Genomic DNA, 16,439 nt, shown 5'->3' with positions numbered 1-16,439 from the left:
AATTAATCTCAAACTGAAGCGGGAGAAGAAAGCACAGCAGAAAGGTCAGGGTTTTCAGATGAAATGAAACCATGTCTTATAATACATACGCAAGCAGAAAATCTGCAGAACAATTACTATACAGTTTTAAGACCAAGCTAAAGTGAATTATAGTTATTTTTATTTAAATCCATCCACTTATTATGTCCTTTTTTTTTTTATCGAGTGTTAAGCAAGTACCCATCGGAGGCTGGTTAACAACGCTTGTTTTCAATTTAGACTTCACCTCTTGTTCGCTGGAATTAAGCAAAAGAAAGCAAGAGCAAATATGCTGTGACAACTACTCAGGACGCTCAAACAATAATGACACACTACAGGACAATTTTATGAAGAAACTACAAAGCTTGTTTTAGACTCTTAGTTGAACATCGCCAATTGTGTGATGAGTGCTTTCTTCAACTTTAATGATCAGCCCATTGCTTCAAAAAAAAAACAAAAAACTTTGATCAGCCCAAGTCAATGAATTTTTTTTTTATCACGGTTTAGCTTGTCCAGTAAATGCTTCTGATGTTCTGGTCTCCATGTTCGAGGGTAAAACATGAATGTTAAAGTAACTTCCACGACTTGTTAAGCTAGTTCAATACCATGATATTCTGATGTTCATCTGTTATTGATATTATTGAAACAAAACTCGTCTCATGAACCTGAAGTGATCTAAAGCTCTAAACTACGAATCGATAGGCCAATGGAAATACTAGTGTTCAGATTGATGAGTCCTACATTTATGCATGCATTTTATTGTTTTGAGAGTAATTAATCTCTGAATTTTTCCTTGGTCCAAGTATGAGAGTTGGGAGAAGGAAAATTTGAGCATATTCTCAAAGAAGTTCTGATGCATGCAGTACTCTGATAAGAAATGACAAAAGAGTGTGCTTTGGAGATAATTATGCTTGCAACTTACAGAATGTCTGATCAATTGCAAGGCCATGCATATTTCACACATGCTTATCTTCTCAAAATTGCTAGCTGTTTCTCATTATAATGCCAACTACGAGTAAATAAGTCAATAAACTCATCACAAGAAACATAAACACGTTAGCAATAAGGTATCAAGTCTGCTTGTGAAATCTTTGAGGTGTCTAGAATGTCATCAAACTTGCGGGGTAGTGATGCTCAGGCAAAGTTGATTCTTGATAAGCTCAAGAATCAGCAAAAATTTGTTCTGAGTGACTAATTAATTTGCATCACAAAGGCCGGTGGTTGGATCACAATATCCATCACGGTCAAGCAATTTCTTTGGCGGAGCACTAAGGAGAGGTGAAGAAGGGGAACCGTAGGCGTTTCTTCGACTGTTTCCACAACCTAGACTTTTTCTGGTACTTATCCCTGTTATAGGATTTGTGCCACTTGCATATTTGCAAAGAGCCTCCAAATCGACGTAAATAAAATTAGATGTTACAAAGAAAGATAGCATACGAGCATAGAGAAAAACACAAGGAGAAATCAAGCCAAAAACAGTGTGTACATGCCTAAATTCCACAACTAGAAAGACTCAGATATTTCACAAAAGCAACTGTATCCCCCTTAACAGATTCTTTTTTAGGTTTCCAGCTTGTAAATACGAATAATGAGTATATTTAACTAAGCTAACGGAAGAATTCGCACATCTTATTTCCTAATTTCATATAAATAATTTATTCTGACAGATTGCTCTCAGAAATTGAGGGTCTGTTGACGAACAAGCACAAAAGGTCATGAAACAGCAGGCAGACAGGCAGTTCTAATTTGGCAAACGTATAAAAAATGTAGACTGTCCCCAGCTGGTAGGCTTCAAGAATGACCAGCAAGTATACAGTTTCTGGGCTCAATCTTGACTTAGAAATTTTACCATTTTAACTTTTCAATTGGTCATAAATGTAGATTGCAGGGCTCAGTGAAACTTTGCTACGCTGTTCTATTAAGAAGTTTTCCCTCATTGAAAGCTTTTGCAGAATGAAACTTGTATAACGAACTAATCCTGGGAATGAGTTCAGGGGTTTCCGACACTTAACAGATGATCAAGAGAACATCAAGAATACCTGTTTTTGGGGAAGGTCTATCACTGCATCACTAAAGTCAGCACCCTCAATAGTAGCACCCCCAAGATCACTGCGGGTGAGAACTGATCTAGCCAGGATTGCATTGGTGAAATTTGCTTCATTAAGAACCTGCAGGGATAATCAGCACCTCAAAACTTGAAAGCATATTAATGTCATATTGAAATGGAAATTAATACAATGAAGACTTGAGAGTCTTTTCATTGAAATGGCTATGGAGCTTAAGAAATACTGATGGGCTTACCATTCGATCCATCAAGGTGTCACTTAAATCTGCACCTGTTAAATGAACATAGAAAACCCGGAGTAATGAAAATTTTGTTCCAAAATTTGAAGCAAGTATACAATCAAGGCATTATTCATAAAGTGCCATGTTCAAAATTATAGACATATTGTGCACGCGAGTGATTACCAAAAAATCTTTCCACTTAAGCTAAGCAAATTAATCTCAGTTGTACATGAAAATTGAGCCCTTTGGTTTTCTCAATTTCGCTAGTCTTTTGTATACTTCCAATGTACTCTAATTCCTGAAATTGTTTTTAATTCATTTCTAAACAGGAGGAGCAACACAGCAGCAAACTCTCACATTAGAGGGACCAAAAAATAAAGATTTCCATATTGAGGGGCTTAATGGATGCAACATTTTCATTTCAAGGTCCAATTTGCCACAATTGTTTTCATTTAATAAAGCGCATAATATTGCGTATATAAGCATTCTTCCCGATTGTCATTTAATAAGGAGCCACAAAGTTTTCCTTCAAATTACGATTATTCTGATAGAAGGACATTATTGTTGAAAAAGAACAAAGAACATTATTGTGACATTATTTTGTGAAAAAAATAAATAAAGTTAGACAAAACATTTTTTTTAAGTAAAAATTAGAAAAAAATGTTAATCTCACCATTTATAACAGTTGTAATGGATGAACAAATAAATACAGATAATTAGCCACTTAAATTTCATATTGGAATTGGACCATAAACTAGCGAATCAATGGTCATCCATTCCATTGTCAAAGAATGTTTTAATATAATATATTTTCTTCGATGACAGAATAATTTTATTAACTTATGATCTTCCATCATAGAAGCTGATCACGGCTGGCTTAATCACTCTTTTTTTTTTATCAACTTTAAGTATCAACTATTGAAGAAATTGTTCCACTTACGTGTAGTGAAAAAAGGAAAAACAAATCATTCCTCCATTGTTCCTCTCCCGACAATTATCCTATTTCACACTACATCTTTTCCTTGGCCCAAAATGCATTGATTGATGGATGGACTCAATGCAATTTTCATAATAAAAAAGCCACCTTTTTTCGTTAGGCCCAAAATGCCAAAATGGATCATTTTCAGTTTTCTTCTTTTGCCCCGAAGCCCCAATCCTCCTCCGCTACTTGAACCCTGTTCCCTCCCTCGCCGCACCACCGCCTTATTCCATGATTTCTCGAAATCTCAAACTTCAGAACACCCAGACATTAATTTCATCAAGCGAAACCCTTCTCCACCAAATACAGGTCAGAATTGCAAAATAGTCCTTTAATTTCATCATCATTTAAACAGTTGTTTTATTTCCCTACAGTTCTTTTGCATTCCAATCTTCCTATTCTTGGAACCCTCATTAACAACTCTACAATCTGATACCAACCCTCTAACTGGTATTGATAATACGTTAAGCATTGATCTTTCAACAAGAATATGGAGGATTTGGAATTGGTTCCATCAGTTAAGGATGATGGTTCACAAAAGATTGAATTTTCTCCATCCTCTTGTGTTTTATCTCCCAAGTTCAAGAAAAGAAAATTGTCTTGCAAACGTGATTTTCCGCTGGAGTTTTGCCAATTGGGTACGGAGATTGATCATAAATCTGAGCAAGAAACCTGTAATGCTACAAACTCAGTAAAGGTTGCAGATGGGCTGTTTAATGAAAATGTTAAGGTAGAAGGAGTAGATTATGATCATCGAATGATCAAGACGAGTGAATCAGTGATAAGTCCTAATCCTTTACCTAAAAGGCGTAGAGTATCGGTAGTTCGGGATTTTCCTGATGCCTTCTTGCAACTGAAAGGAGAAAAGGATTTTCCAAAGAAAACCACTGGGAGTGAAAATCAGAAGAAGGATACTGCCTCGGATTTAGAGGATAATATTGAACCGTTAGAGAATATCATTGAGCTTTTTAGAAGTGGAGCTGAGATAGGACGCGATCAGCTGTCTTGTAGTTTGGGATTTGGGCAGGAGGCACCATTGGTTTCTCCTGATAAGAAGGAACCTCAGGTGTTGGTTGCAGAATCTAATATAAAACTTGGCCTCTTATCTCATGATTTGGAATTTGATGGTGAGCAACCACAGGCCTTCCCTGATAAGGAAGAAGCTCTACAGTTGAATTTAGAATCCGTGATCCCAATAAGTGAGCTAGAGTTTGAACATGGTAGGATCATCAGCCAAAATGAACGTTCAGAAGAGACCAAATCAAAATTTGGAGATGGCCTTGAGGCTAGTTTTATTGGTCAATTTGAAGACTCAGAATTGCAGTGGTTGAAAGAGAAAGCTATGCTGGTTGATGGAGCTGTTCTTGAGCCGAAGGACAAGCAAACTAATTTGGTGCTGTGTTCCGCGATGTTGCCAAAAAGACGCAAAGTTTCTGTTGTTCGTGAATTTCCAGATGCATTCAAACGGATAAATGGAGGAGATAGGCAGTTCAATGTTGCTTGTGTTTCAGAGGATGAGGAAGAACCGTTTGAAATTTGTCCACCGCCCCTGACAGGTCATGGGAAACTTGACAGGCAGGTTTCACATTTTGCATTTGATTCTGATCAGGAGGAACCTCTAGAATCAAGGTACAGTCAATCAGGGATTCACAAACTTGAAATTACTGAGATGATTGGCTCAGAAGAAGGGAAGCATAGGGTTTTTGTGCTAGGATTTATGGCTGCACCAACAAGTCCGGGGATTCAAGAACATGAAATCACTGAAGTGATTGGCCCTAGCGAGGATGCACGAGGACAAGGTTCAGGCACCAGATTATGTCAAGGACAGCGTTCAGGCTCAGAAGGTGTGGAGAATAGGATTATTGTGCAGGCACTGATGGCTGCAAGTAGATGTCCTTGGAAATCACCAAGAAGAAAAGGTTCTAAAAAAACAAAGAAAATGCTTTAATTCGGATTAGGTAGTATGATTTGATTAGTTCCATCTATATCACTTTAAAGGATTCTCTGAAGGTGTGTCGCATTTGATGAAGAAGCATGGGTGCTACAATGTATTAGGCATACATCTTTATGTATATACGAGTTGGGTACTCTGTGTAATCCTTTTAAGGTTTCTCTTATTTTATTAAGGCGCATCACATTTCGCAGATATAAGATTATTGTTAGACACTGAACCTGGTTCGGCATTTGCCTATGTGAATGTGTGTATTGGGCATTCTCTAAACAAGGTCAAGGTCTGGACATGTACCTGTGAAATTTGCCTTGTATGCAACAGCCTTCTCGAGGTACGCACCATTGAAAGTTGAACCACTAAAATTTGATTCCCTCATGTCAGCAGCTGTGAAATTGGCTCTTCTGTCTCAGACAATATAACAATTTAAGCATCAGAAAGCTTGCCTACTATTAGGGATGGCATAGCTTAACAGTTCTGATAACTACACAGTTATCAGAAGATCAACATACAAGACTTGCATCTTTTTATTTGTAGCCTAAATTCAAGTTCCATGATGAATACAGTAGTTACCTGAAGTTCTCGTTTACATGGACCGCTTTTCTGCAAACCAGAACAATCCCAGAATTCGTAAATCAATTTCAAGCATCACTTGTCAAGTAAAATCAGAATATGTTAAAAGGAACTGACTTGAGGTCTGCAGAGCCAAATTGAGCAGCTGAACCAATCCCAAACTCGCCACGAGTTTCTGCCTCGTATTTGTTGAGATCAGCCAAGGCAGACAGGTTGGTGCTAAATGTCACAACAGCAGCCGCAGCCAGTGCAGTTGAAACCAGCTTTCTCCACTTAGGTTCTGCACCATCAACGGTGTTGGTAAAAATGAACCCAAGTCTTGTGCTGGAATGAAATGCTATCAGTCTTTAGTACTATATGCACTTAATTAATTTAGTGAATCAACAGAAAAGGGTAACCGAAATATTACAAACCTGTGGCATTTTTTCCTTGTTGGTCAAGTTGACAGATTACCTTCAAGGGCCTGAGAGCAGATTGCTGAGGAAAGAAGCATCTGTAAGCACAAGAAGGTGAAGGGATGGTAAATGATTTCATTGGAAGCAAAGAGGTTGAAGAGAGTGCCATTTTCAGGGAATTATTATTTTTCTGTTTGTGGATTTACAAACGAAATTGAGAGTGCGAAATATTCATGACATGGAAGAAAAGAGGTGGGGCATTAAGATTTGAGAGTATTTGGAACTTTGAATGGTTCTAAATCTTACGTGGATGTTTTGCTTTCTTCAGTTTTCTTTTTTTTTTTTCTTTATCTTCGAGACTTCGACCATATAATTTTGAGAGGACAATTGGTTGGCATTTCGCCACGGATTTTTTTTTTTTTTTTTTTTTTTTTGGGCTGTGTATTTCTCATAGGTTCACCTGGAAAGAAAAGCGGACAAACCTAAAACACTTGAGCCCAAATCAAATTGTACATGGGCCGTACGAGACGATATATGACCACGGATTGCGATTGCTCAAGCAAAAAATGATCTTGGGTCAGTTACTCAAGAGTTAAAGGTTGCACAGAGAGGTCCTCACAAATTACGTTCCGCAGGTCCATGGGCCATTTGTGGCGGATACTAAGATTTGTTTTTTATACGAGAGATTTTAAAATCAAAAACTTCTTTTGACAGCTTTTTTCAATTTATTACCAATTTCAACCCGACCATCCCCTACGTGAATCTTGTTCCTTTTTGAACATTTATTTATTTTCAATCTTTTAACCTTTACAGAGCATAAGAGGTCATCCCCGCATACCCAATGTTCTCAACTATTTATTTATGTTGGTTATGTTGGTTGAATGGGTAGTTTCTGATTTTCACTACTAATGATGGGGAGAGCTTTTAATGTTTCTGTGTGTGAAACGGAACTTCTTCACTTGTTAAAATTGGGGGAAAGAAATTGCATGTACATCTTAGAGTTTCAAATGTAATAATCTCTTGTACTTAGTAACCTTGTATGTTGAGTAGAGGTTTAGAGAAACCTCTTACCTTGTCTTCGAGGGGTGAATTTATCAATCAAAACAAATGATTTTACCTCCATTTAAAGTATAACATTCCCTTAATTAATCGATGTGGTATCATATTCAAAATTAGCCAAAGATATATTTCCAATAGTTACTCCATTATCTTGGACTTGAGTGTAATTTCCTTGAATCTTGATCCCTGAGAACTTAAATCCAAAAGGATCTATTTACCATTATTGTCTAAAAGAAAGGTGTCTGAAGTAAAGTTTTTAACGAGTCAAATCAAATCAAATACTTACTATTCAAACTCTATTCATGCATTATATGAACAGGATTTAAGTTCATCTCGAATAATAACGAACTATAAGAATTGATTTATCATGGTCTAAAAGAATGGTATCTGAAGTGACTTTAGTGGATAACTACTTCTTCAAGATTGGGTACCAATGCAACAAATGATTGGTTTTACGATATTGCACCAGTCTTGTAGGTGGGATACTTATGTGTATTGACAAATTGCCAATTATTATACAGATAAGAACTTTCTCAAAGGGAGGGGGAAAAAATGTAGCTCAAGCACGCCTTGGTGATGGTTGCGCGGTCATGTGGCTTTGGTTGCAGAAGTCACGGTACTGTTTTGCTATTGACCCACCATCTTCACTCAAGTTAAACTCCAACTGATAAATCACAGTTCTAGAGTAAAAGCCATGCATTTCTTCCACTGTTCGATCATTAGCTATTTACGCACAACCACCGTTGATCTTTTACAATTACAATATTGTATCCAGCTCGCAGTTCCTAATCCGCCCGGCAGTCCTCTTGTCTCCCTTTCACTCAGTCTGTCAGTCACGCGCATGGACGTACACAAATGTGCCCAGCCTACGCATATGGACACCCTGCATAAGCACAAATATAAGGAGATTTTTCACTTCCCCTCTCACTTCTCAGGCCCAGTTTACAGCAAACAATAGGGTCCTTAGCACTTAGCAGGCAGGCAGGCTTCTTAGATTCAACATTTTCCCAATACTGTACGAGCTAAGGGGTCGATGCCCGACATGTTGCCACAAGAAATGGCATGCATTGCAAAAATGAAACAGTGGGGTCACGATCCAACGAAATTCAGGCACTAAAGACTTGCAAAGTCATTTGTCGTACGCTACAATCAAATCAAGAATATGCAATTTGGCGCCAGGAGTTAAGCATTTTGTTAATTATGTCCTTTTGCACTTTTACGAGTCATGACTAATACGAGTTTGGCTTTGTGCTGGTTTCAAATGTTCTTATAAACATTTGGAATATTTCCCCATTTAGGTTGGTTTTATGGAACAAATTTTAATATAAATGCACAAATCTAAGCAGCGTTGTGACAACGATGATGAGAACCTAACGGATTGGTGCCTTCAACTTGGCACTTGAATGACCATTAATTGCCTGAATTGCAGTCACTCGGAGTGATCAATGAATTCCTACAAGTACACAGGCCGATCATAGTAATAATTAACCTGGAGTATTCCAGGGTTAAAGTCATAGGGACCAATTAATTTTCTACTCTAATTATTCTAACAAAATAACAAAATTTAAATTCAAAATGTTGTATCTTCTAATTAAGCAATAAAATAATAATCAATACAAATAGAGCAGTGGTAAGAAAACAACAGACGCGAGTCTAGGGTTTCACATTTTAATCCAGAATTTGAATCAATGATCTAGTTAATTTTTTAATAAACCATGAATGCATCACACAATTGTATTTTAAATTATCTCTCGATATATCTAAAGTGTGACTAATTAAATCCTATGTCTGTTTCGAGATCACAAATATTCAACTAAACCCCTTAAAAACTTTGGTGATATCAGTGCGTCATACAAATCCTAACCTATTCTCGTGATTAAGTTAAGTATGTTTATCTATTTAGTGCATGGTTGTATCTCCTTTTTCACTTCAATACAAACCTTAAAAGCGTGTCTATAGTGGCCAAGTATAAACATATAATTAAATCAAGATACATAAAATCATAGAAAAAGGCAAGAAATTAAACTAGAAAAATTAATCAAATTCCTTCGTAAAAACCCTAACCCTAGAAACAATTTAGTTCAATATCATTTCGAAATTATAACCATGAATTCAAAGAGTTGCTACAAAAATAAGGAAAAGAGTAAGACGACATCTCAATTGCTTGCTCCAATCTTCTCCTTGTGTGCTCCTTGATTCGCCTCCGTTGAATCTTGATCTCTTAAGAATAAACTATGAAAAGATATTAAAACTAGGCTAGACTAATATTTTTTCCCCCAAAAACAACCTAAACAACCCCTATTTAGAGTTTCTTGAAGATGTATCCTAAATAGGGTAGAAATAGGCTTTATTGGAGTTGAAAATTTGCATTTTCCTCCATTTTTTTTTATGAAGACCAGCCAATATCCAGCACCGATCATTGGCCAAGCTCAAAGCGCAAAAGAATTTAGAGATGTTCGGCGCAAAATTGTTCGAGATGTCTAGTGCCGGTCATGGATCCGTTCGCGGATCGGTACGGATTCACACATGTATCATTAAAGCCCAAAAGCACCATCAATGAGGCCGAATCAGTTCTTACTCAAAACAAAAAAGTTGTAGCTCTTTGAATAAGTTTTCCAACACCACAAGAATCAAGTCATTTGGAGGTCTGGACACTGAAATATGTCTAAAATACTGAGACTTGATTGTAAGACCATTGCAGGGCAACTATACTTCAGTAATTTGCACTTTTGACTGTGAAAACGTGAGAACCAAATTTTAATGTCTTCATAAGATTTGTATATAATTCTCTTAGCTTCAAATTGAATTAAGAATTATCTCAATCCAATTTGTGTAACTCAAGTTATTGCCAAAATACTAAAATATATCAATCCTGTTAAACCCTTTTTTCTTGACTTTTTCTACTTTCATTGCATCTTCGCGCCACGTTTTTAGTTCATTTTCTCTTCAATTGAGCTTTTCACCTATTAGGACAGTATAAGAGTCAAATTAAGTAGTTTTTACTCAAGATAAAGTTCAAAGAACATGGTTAACAAGCAACTTATATTTATAAATGCATTACAATTTACCTCCTGAGCTTTGACATCATTCAAAACGCATGGTTAGCCAATAAAGTTGGTCTTCGAAATATTATACGTGCTTCAAAATCTTTTTCCACCTTTCTGCCTCAACCATCATAGGATATATATCACACCATCAGCTTTCTCCAATTTTAAACACAATTTGAGACAATATACAGAAGGAAGCTAGGCCAAGATCATCTGTCAAACTCTATTTGTAACAAAGAGAGGGGAAGAAATGATACGAAGATCAAGAAAACAGAACTGTCAGTAAGAATTAAGGAGACGGAGAAAAAATGTATGGTAATTTAGCTCAACCAAGGAGTTAACTGTAAAAGGAAAATAAAAATTAGCATGAACTCCTCTTGCCCAAATTCTTGTCTGTGTATTTTACTTTTCTCCTTTGCTTGCTTAAAGATATGGCTGAACAACCTCCAGTGCTAGATATATGTGTGAGAGAGAGGGTGAGGTCAACAACTTGCACATTGTGGGTGTGTGCGTGTGTATGTGTATTTATTTATTGAAGAGAGACTCCCGTCCAAACTTTATAAGAGAGAAGCCATAAAGGAAGAGTTTGAGAATTGAATCAAGGATTTCATTAATATCTGACTATTTTTCCTGCCAATTGAGTTTGGTTTTGGAGACACACTGTTGAATTTGTTTCTCATAATTGTGAAAGGTGGTCCGCTTGCATAGTGTTCAAGATGCATTGAAGCCTTTTAAGATCTTAAGCTTTATTTTTCCAAAGAATGTCACTGTTTTATCTGAAAGCCAGGAAATTTTGTACATCAAATCAATTCTGCACTTTAAACAGCGGGCAGTCTCCTTTCACATTTGATACCATGGATCTAATCACCACGTACGTTTTCTAGACTGTCCTTCATCGAACATTTCTTTTTTCGGCGTAAAATATAATACTTTTGAAGACGATAAGGATCAAATTGAGTCGGCATATAAATGAGGAGCAGGTCCTCGACAGTCTAGCTCTATCCATTGCATGTCAAAGGGCTAAATAGGCAGAAGTCATTGGATTTTTTCTGTCAAAGAATCTTTCTTTAAAAAAAAAAAAATTAGGTGCAGATCTAAGAAACTCTTGGTTTGCAAACTTGAGTTTTTTGCCCTTAAATAACAATTAGTTTAAAAGATCAAATTGTGACGCCAAATTGATATCCTTCATACGGATTCCAACCAGACTGAGTTATTATTATGTATGATAAGGGCATAGACAACAGAATGGCTATCGTATAGAAGTTAATGATTAAAATAACACCTTGAAAATATTTAAGGATTTTCATCAATCTTTAAAACCTAATAGAATATGTCAGAGACTACATAAATAGACAAATGTAAAAGTTCTGTTACCACAAAATGAACTTTTTTGAAAAGTTGAGGGATTTGTGGTAAGATGCACAACCAAATAGACTTTAGCAAATCAAATTTATTTCCCCATAGATGAACAGAATATTTTCAGCAACATAAGAGTTTCATTTGTCATTGATCTAATGAGCAACTTTAAGAGCGTCAAACCTTTACAGAGAAAATTCAATACAAACACACTAGATGAAAAAAAGAGCGTTAGGGTTTGCAGATGGGCATACTAACTAGGAAGATCCCAGTTATCCATGATCTATGTGGAGCAGGATCATGGATCTAGCCATGATCATCCAGCAAAATTAGCTAAAAAAGCATACAAAATGCTGCAATAGAACTTAGTAAAGGACAAACAAGGTAAGGTTAAAATGGTTTTACTGACTCATAAATTCGTACCTGCATCTATGCGAGGACAGAAGGAATGAGTAGTCAAATCATTGGAGAAAAAATATTTTATGCCTGCCCCTGAGATATATCTCATAATTTAATAATCACGAAGGGTAAGTACACGAGAGCATATACTAGATACTCTGCTCATTGAAGAAAAGGAACCCTAAGGAGGCGCAGTCGGGCACGGAGGATGATGACCAAGACAATTTCATAATTGAGAAAACATTGGCTTGTTTGTCCGGGGGGCACAAGCGAGAGTCTTTACTCTTTACTGATCTATTCTTTATTAGGTAGCAAAAAGCAAGATAAATAAAAGGGCATTCTATCTATCTATCCATCCATCTATGCAAAACTGCAAAGCTAGCTAAATCACTGATCTGAACACCCCATATTAACTTTGAAAACAACAGGTGCGGAAGTGAAAGCTATACCTCCCATGCAAACGTCCCTTTCCGGCTCCTCTCTCCCACATCTGCCGCCTGCGCTTCATTGTCTCCATCTATCTTCCCCACAACACCCACACACACACACACACACACACATCGGGAATGCCAACCACACATGTTCTTTTCTTGTTCTCAAAATTATTACAGAATTATGCATGTATGATTGCATTGCATTGCACATGTATCTTCTATGAATCGACCCAGGCTGATGCCTGGATGCTTCAGTTATCAATAGTGGTTAATTTGCCAACAAACGTTAGTTTAATTGATAAGAGCGGATCACTTTTTTTTAATTAAAAAACGTGTGTTTAAATCTTATTGTCAATGTGAAATTATGTTAGATTATTTGAATTTTGTTGTCAATGTAATGCTATGTAACCTATGATTTTAAAATATGATTTGACTTGTAGTGGTGATTAGAGTTGAAATTATTCAAACATTTTTTTAACAAAAAAAAAAGTAGTGATTAATTTGTTACTTTTACAAATTGTGTTTGTATATTAATACTACATTCTGTAAGTTCATCTCTAGATGATTATTTGCTCATCTTATCCATTGTTGGCTTAATATTTATAACTTTTTTAGGCTAATTCAATCTGTTAAAATTAATACCAAGTCTCTTCACCCTTCATTTTTTATGCACATTCTACTATGCACATCCTACCATACGAGGGTTTGTGGGCTGAGTTGCATTTCGCTATTCGCATACATGCGTTTTTTGATTGCATTACCGACCAAAAACAAGAAAGAGAAGAGAAAGATGACTAAAGGTTTTTCACTTTGGCCGCACTAGCATCACAAACTACTATTACTCATACGTCTCTAGATTGGATATATAGATTCTCCACTGCATCAAATAGAGACTTCTCTCTCTTTTCTTAGTATACAGTCTTTCTTTGTCTCTCTCCTTCGCTTCTTTCTTCTTCTATTGTGCTTGCTCCATTGTTTCATAACACAGTGATTAAAGAAAAAAAAAAAAAAAAGAGGCAGATCCAAGAAGAGGTTGTTAATCTGTCAAAGCCATCAATCAATCAATCAATTCCCCAGCAGTAGCCAATCCAATAAATTTTAAAAGATAGAGAGCTAAAGTGATCTCTCTCAACCATGTCCTCCTCTTCTACTAGTTCCACTACAACTACTTGGTCATTGGACCACTTCGCTTCTTCCGAGCAGCTGTGCTATGTCCATTGCAACATATGCGACACCGTCCTCGCGGTATACTGTTTCACTACTGGCATTTCTTCTCCCCTTTTTGATATTTTAATCAATCCATCCTTTTCCATTGATCCATCAGTAAGGAAAATTTTAGGGTTTCTGACTACATCACTTCCTTGATCAGTAATATTAAGTTTTTTTTTCCTTCTTCCCTGACTATGCTACAACTTGTGTTTTGTTAATTTTTTTGGTGCTTTTATTATTAGGTGAGTGTTCCATGTACAAGTTTGTTCCAAACTGTCACGGTCCGCTGCGGCCATTGCACTAATCTTTTGCCAGTGAACATGAGAGGGTTGCTCTTGCCTTCAGCTAACCAGCTCCATAATCACTTTGGCCATACATTCTTCTCTCCTTCCCCTAACTTTCTGGTAAATCAGCTGGAGAATTGTATGTTTGAAAATGTGCTTGCCCCTTGGAATTTGTGGTGTGCTGTTGTTGGGTAAAAATTTTAATGAAATGAGTGCATAGCAGGATCAAATCTCAAGCCCGACTCCCAACTTTCTGATGAATCAGACTACAGCAAGTGACTTCACTCTACCTCCTCAGACGGGATTCAGTGACCTTCCTAGGCCACCGGTTATGAACAGACGTGAGAAACATTTTCTTCCACTCTTTTTTCATTTAATGTAAAAGTGCATACCAATTTTTTGTGTAAAAATGTGTGTATGCTGTTGGGGGTGGGTTAAAATGCCTTGGCGCTTGGACACATTGGAGAGTGAGGAAAGCTTTATAAGATGAAAACTTGGTTAAATATGAGGAACGCTGTCCACTGTCCTTGACTATTCCATGCACTTATTCAGGTATTCCAAGAGATTCTCATGTTTGACTGCAAATTGCACTCAGTTAGCTGATAGAGACTAGAGAGTAAAATTTATGTTCGAGTGGATTGTGAGATCAATTTCCTTAAATGTTTACAGCCTTTAGGTTGAAGTTAAATGCACCTTTTTTTCTTTTCTTTTTTTTTCCCTCTTTGTTACTCAAAGAATTCTCAGGATTTACACTAAGAGTTGCTTTTGCTACCCAAGTATATATACAACAGCTAAATAACAGTTTAGTTGATTTGTCAAAAGAATTAACTTGATTAGGAGATTCTTTTTTCTTCCTCCTAAAACACGTGTGGTAGAATATCCATAGAGATAAAGAAATAGTGAAGACGCAGGAGTGAAATCATACATTATGGTGAAATAGTCACACACATACTGACATTGTTGCACAATTAAATGACTTCTCAGCTCCAGAGAGGAGACAGAGAATCCCTTCTGCTTACAACCGATTCATCAAGTGAGTTATCATCACAAATCTGAAAAAGAAAAAAAAAAATCTCCCCAAGGACCCTCTCTCTCTCTTTCTGATCATCTGGTGTGTGATTGGTCATGATGTGCTTGCTTTACACTTACAGGGAGGAGATCCAACGCATTAAGGCAACAAATCCTGATATTAGCCATAGGGAGGCTTTCAGCGCAGCTGCAAAAAATGTACTACCATCTGCCTAGACAACTTCAGCTTCTCTTTTTCTCCTTCTTTCTTTGCAGACAAAAGTTTTAACTAGGGTTCTCTTTCTTTTCTTTTCTTTTTTTCTTTTTTTAGGGGGTTTTGGGTGGAGGGTACATTGCAAGTGGGGATGCGTTTAGCCTTACTAACTTTTCCATTGTCCTTATATTTGTTTCTTTTCTCCCACAGTGGGCTCACTTTCCTCATATTCAATTTGGTCTCATGCCTGATCAAACTGTCTAGAAAACCAATGTGCGCCAACAGGTAAAGCATCATCTTTTGTTGAATATTAATGCTCTTTTTACAATGCCACATTAATTTTCAAATGCATTCATCCTTTCACTTTCTCAACCGGCCATTTTTTTAAGGAGACAGATGATGTCCTAATGAAGGATGAATTCTTTGCCGCAGCTAACATTGGCGTTTCCCCATACTAATTAAGAAGCAAGAAGCGAAGCACATTATGCTTTTGGCACTATCTTTTTCAGGGCTCTTGTGCAGAAACTTCTAGCTATGGCATGGATATGTTATGGATCTCTTGAGTGGTAGAGAAGATATGGAGGTCCAGATAACTACTCAAGTCTAACCTTTTGGTTTCTATTTAACTTGTCTGCCGTTGATCTCCACTAATGTGTTGATATGTCTGCAAGCTAGCATGTAGTAGGCCAAGTGTTAGTAGGAAATCGTGCTTCTTTAAACATTATTGCAGTGACCTTTTGCTTTAAGGACTTTTATCACTCTTCATGTTGGTGCTAAAGTAAACTGCTAATTCGTCTATTGGGTTCGTATTGTTGCACAACTACAAAGATCATTGCATATTTGTTTCTGTCTCTCCTCTTTGTTTTATTTTGTGGGTTTTTCTTTTTAAGAGAAAAGGGTGAATGGGATTACACAAATATAGGTTGATGATGTATTTCAGGTAGAACCAGTAGTTGCATTTTAGGCCATCATAAAATGTCCGATCGCAGGAGCGAGTGAAAGATTTAATAGTCAAGACAATTGGCTAAGCAAAGTGATAAAACTGGATATTTTGTTTGCTTGACCCGGAAGTTGGAACATCTCTGGAAAGCTTGTTCGTAAATAGACTAATCTGAAGAGCCACACCTGTAAATTGTTAAGAATGACATGCTGCGTAAGTTGAATGTAAAAATTCAATAGGTGTGAAATACACATAAGTGCAATAAATTGATTGAGAGCTTCGTCAAGTAA

General features: G+C 36.8%; 2 protein-coding genes across 4 annotated transcripts; one reads left to right on the top strand and one right to left on the bottom strand.

The window, feature by feature from the left end:
- Positions 1 to 895: 895 nt before the first annotated feature.
- On the bottom strand, positions 896 to 6,472 carry LOC113779649 (thylakoid lumenal protein TL20.3, chloroplastic). The gene is made up of 7 exons (XM_027325315.1): positions 6,218 to 6,472; positions 5,922 to 6,084; positions 5,805 to 5,834; positions 5,529 to 5,635; positions 2,320 to 2,354; positions 2,058 to 2,186; positions 896 to 1,405 (listed from the first exon to the last, which is right to left on the bottom strand). The coding sequence occupies exons 1-7, from the start codon at positions 6,366 to 6,368 to the stop codon at positions 1,214 to 1,216; spliced, it is 807 nt and encodes a 268-aa protein (XP_027181116.1). The 5' UTR covers positions 6,369 to 6,472; the 3' UTR covers positions 896 to 1,213.
- Positions 6,473 to 13,374: 6,902 nt separating this feature from the next.
- LOC113781109 (protein YABBY 4-like) lies at positions 13,375 to 16,056 on the top strand. 3 transcript variants are annotated; one of them, XM_027326960.1, is made up of 7 exons: positions 13,375 to 13,739; positions 13,946 to 14,107; positions 14,211 to 14,328; positions 14,972 to 15,020; positions 15,139 to 15,214; positions 15,420 to 15,494; positions 15,599 to 16,056. In XM_027326960.1, exons 1-6 carry the CDS (start codon positions 13,629 to 13,631, stop codon positions 15,471 to 15,473), a joined length of 570 nt encoding a protein of 189 aa, XP_027182761.1. In that variant the 5' UTR covers positions 13,375 to 13,628; the 3' UTR covers positions 15,474 to 15,494; positions 15,599 to 16,056. The 3 variants fall into 3 exon arrangements, with proteins under 3 accessions (XP_027182761.1, XP_027182760.1, XP_027182759.1); XM_027326959.1 differs by having other exon boundaries at positions 13,376 to 13,739; positions 15,642 to 16,056; XM_027326958.1 differs by having other exon boundaries at positions 13,376 to 13,739; positions 15,606 to 16,056.
- The last annotated feature ends 383 nt before the right edge of the window (positions 16,057 to 16,439 follow it).

This window comes from Coffea eugenioides, chromosome 8, assembly GCF_003713205.1.
Source record: "Coffea eugenioides isolate CCC68of chromosome 8, Ceug_1.0, whole genome shotgun sequence".
Classification (NCBI taxonomy): domain Eukaryota; kingdom Viridiplantae; phylum Streptophyta; class Magnoliopsida; order Gentianales; family Rubiaceae; genus Coffea; species Coffea eugenioides.
This window is presented reverse-complemented; position numbering and strand designations above follow the sequence as displayed.

Excerpts from the sequence above, each read along its gene's own strand:
- LOC113779649 (XM_027325315.1), bottom strand. The coding sequence starts at position 6,368 with ATGGCACTCTCTTCAACCTCTTTGCTTCCAATGAAATCATTTACCATC. Across the intron at positions 2,355-5,528 it reads ATACAAGGCAAATTTCACAG|GTGCAGATTTAAGTGACACC; the intron begins GTACATGTCCAG and ends TTCATTTAACAG. Across the intron at positions 1,406-2,057 it reads TAGACCTTCCCCAAAAACAG|GCTCTTTGCAAATATGCAAG; the intron begins GTATTCTTGATG and ends GTCGATTTGGAG.
- LOC113781109 (XM_027326960.1), top strand. The coding sequence starts at position 13,629 with ATGTCCTCCTCTTCTACTAGTTCCACTACAACTACTTGGTCATTGGAC. Across the intron at positions 14,108-14,210 it reads CTCCTTCCCCTAACTTTCTG|GATCAAATCTCAAGCCCGAC; the intron begins GTAAATCAGCTG and ends AGTGCATAGCAG. Across the intron at positions 15,215-15,419 it reads TCAGCGCAGCTGCAAAAAAT|TGGGCTCACTTTCCTCATAT; the intron begins GTACTACCATCT and ends TTTCTCCCACAG.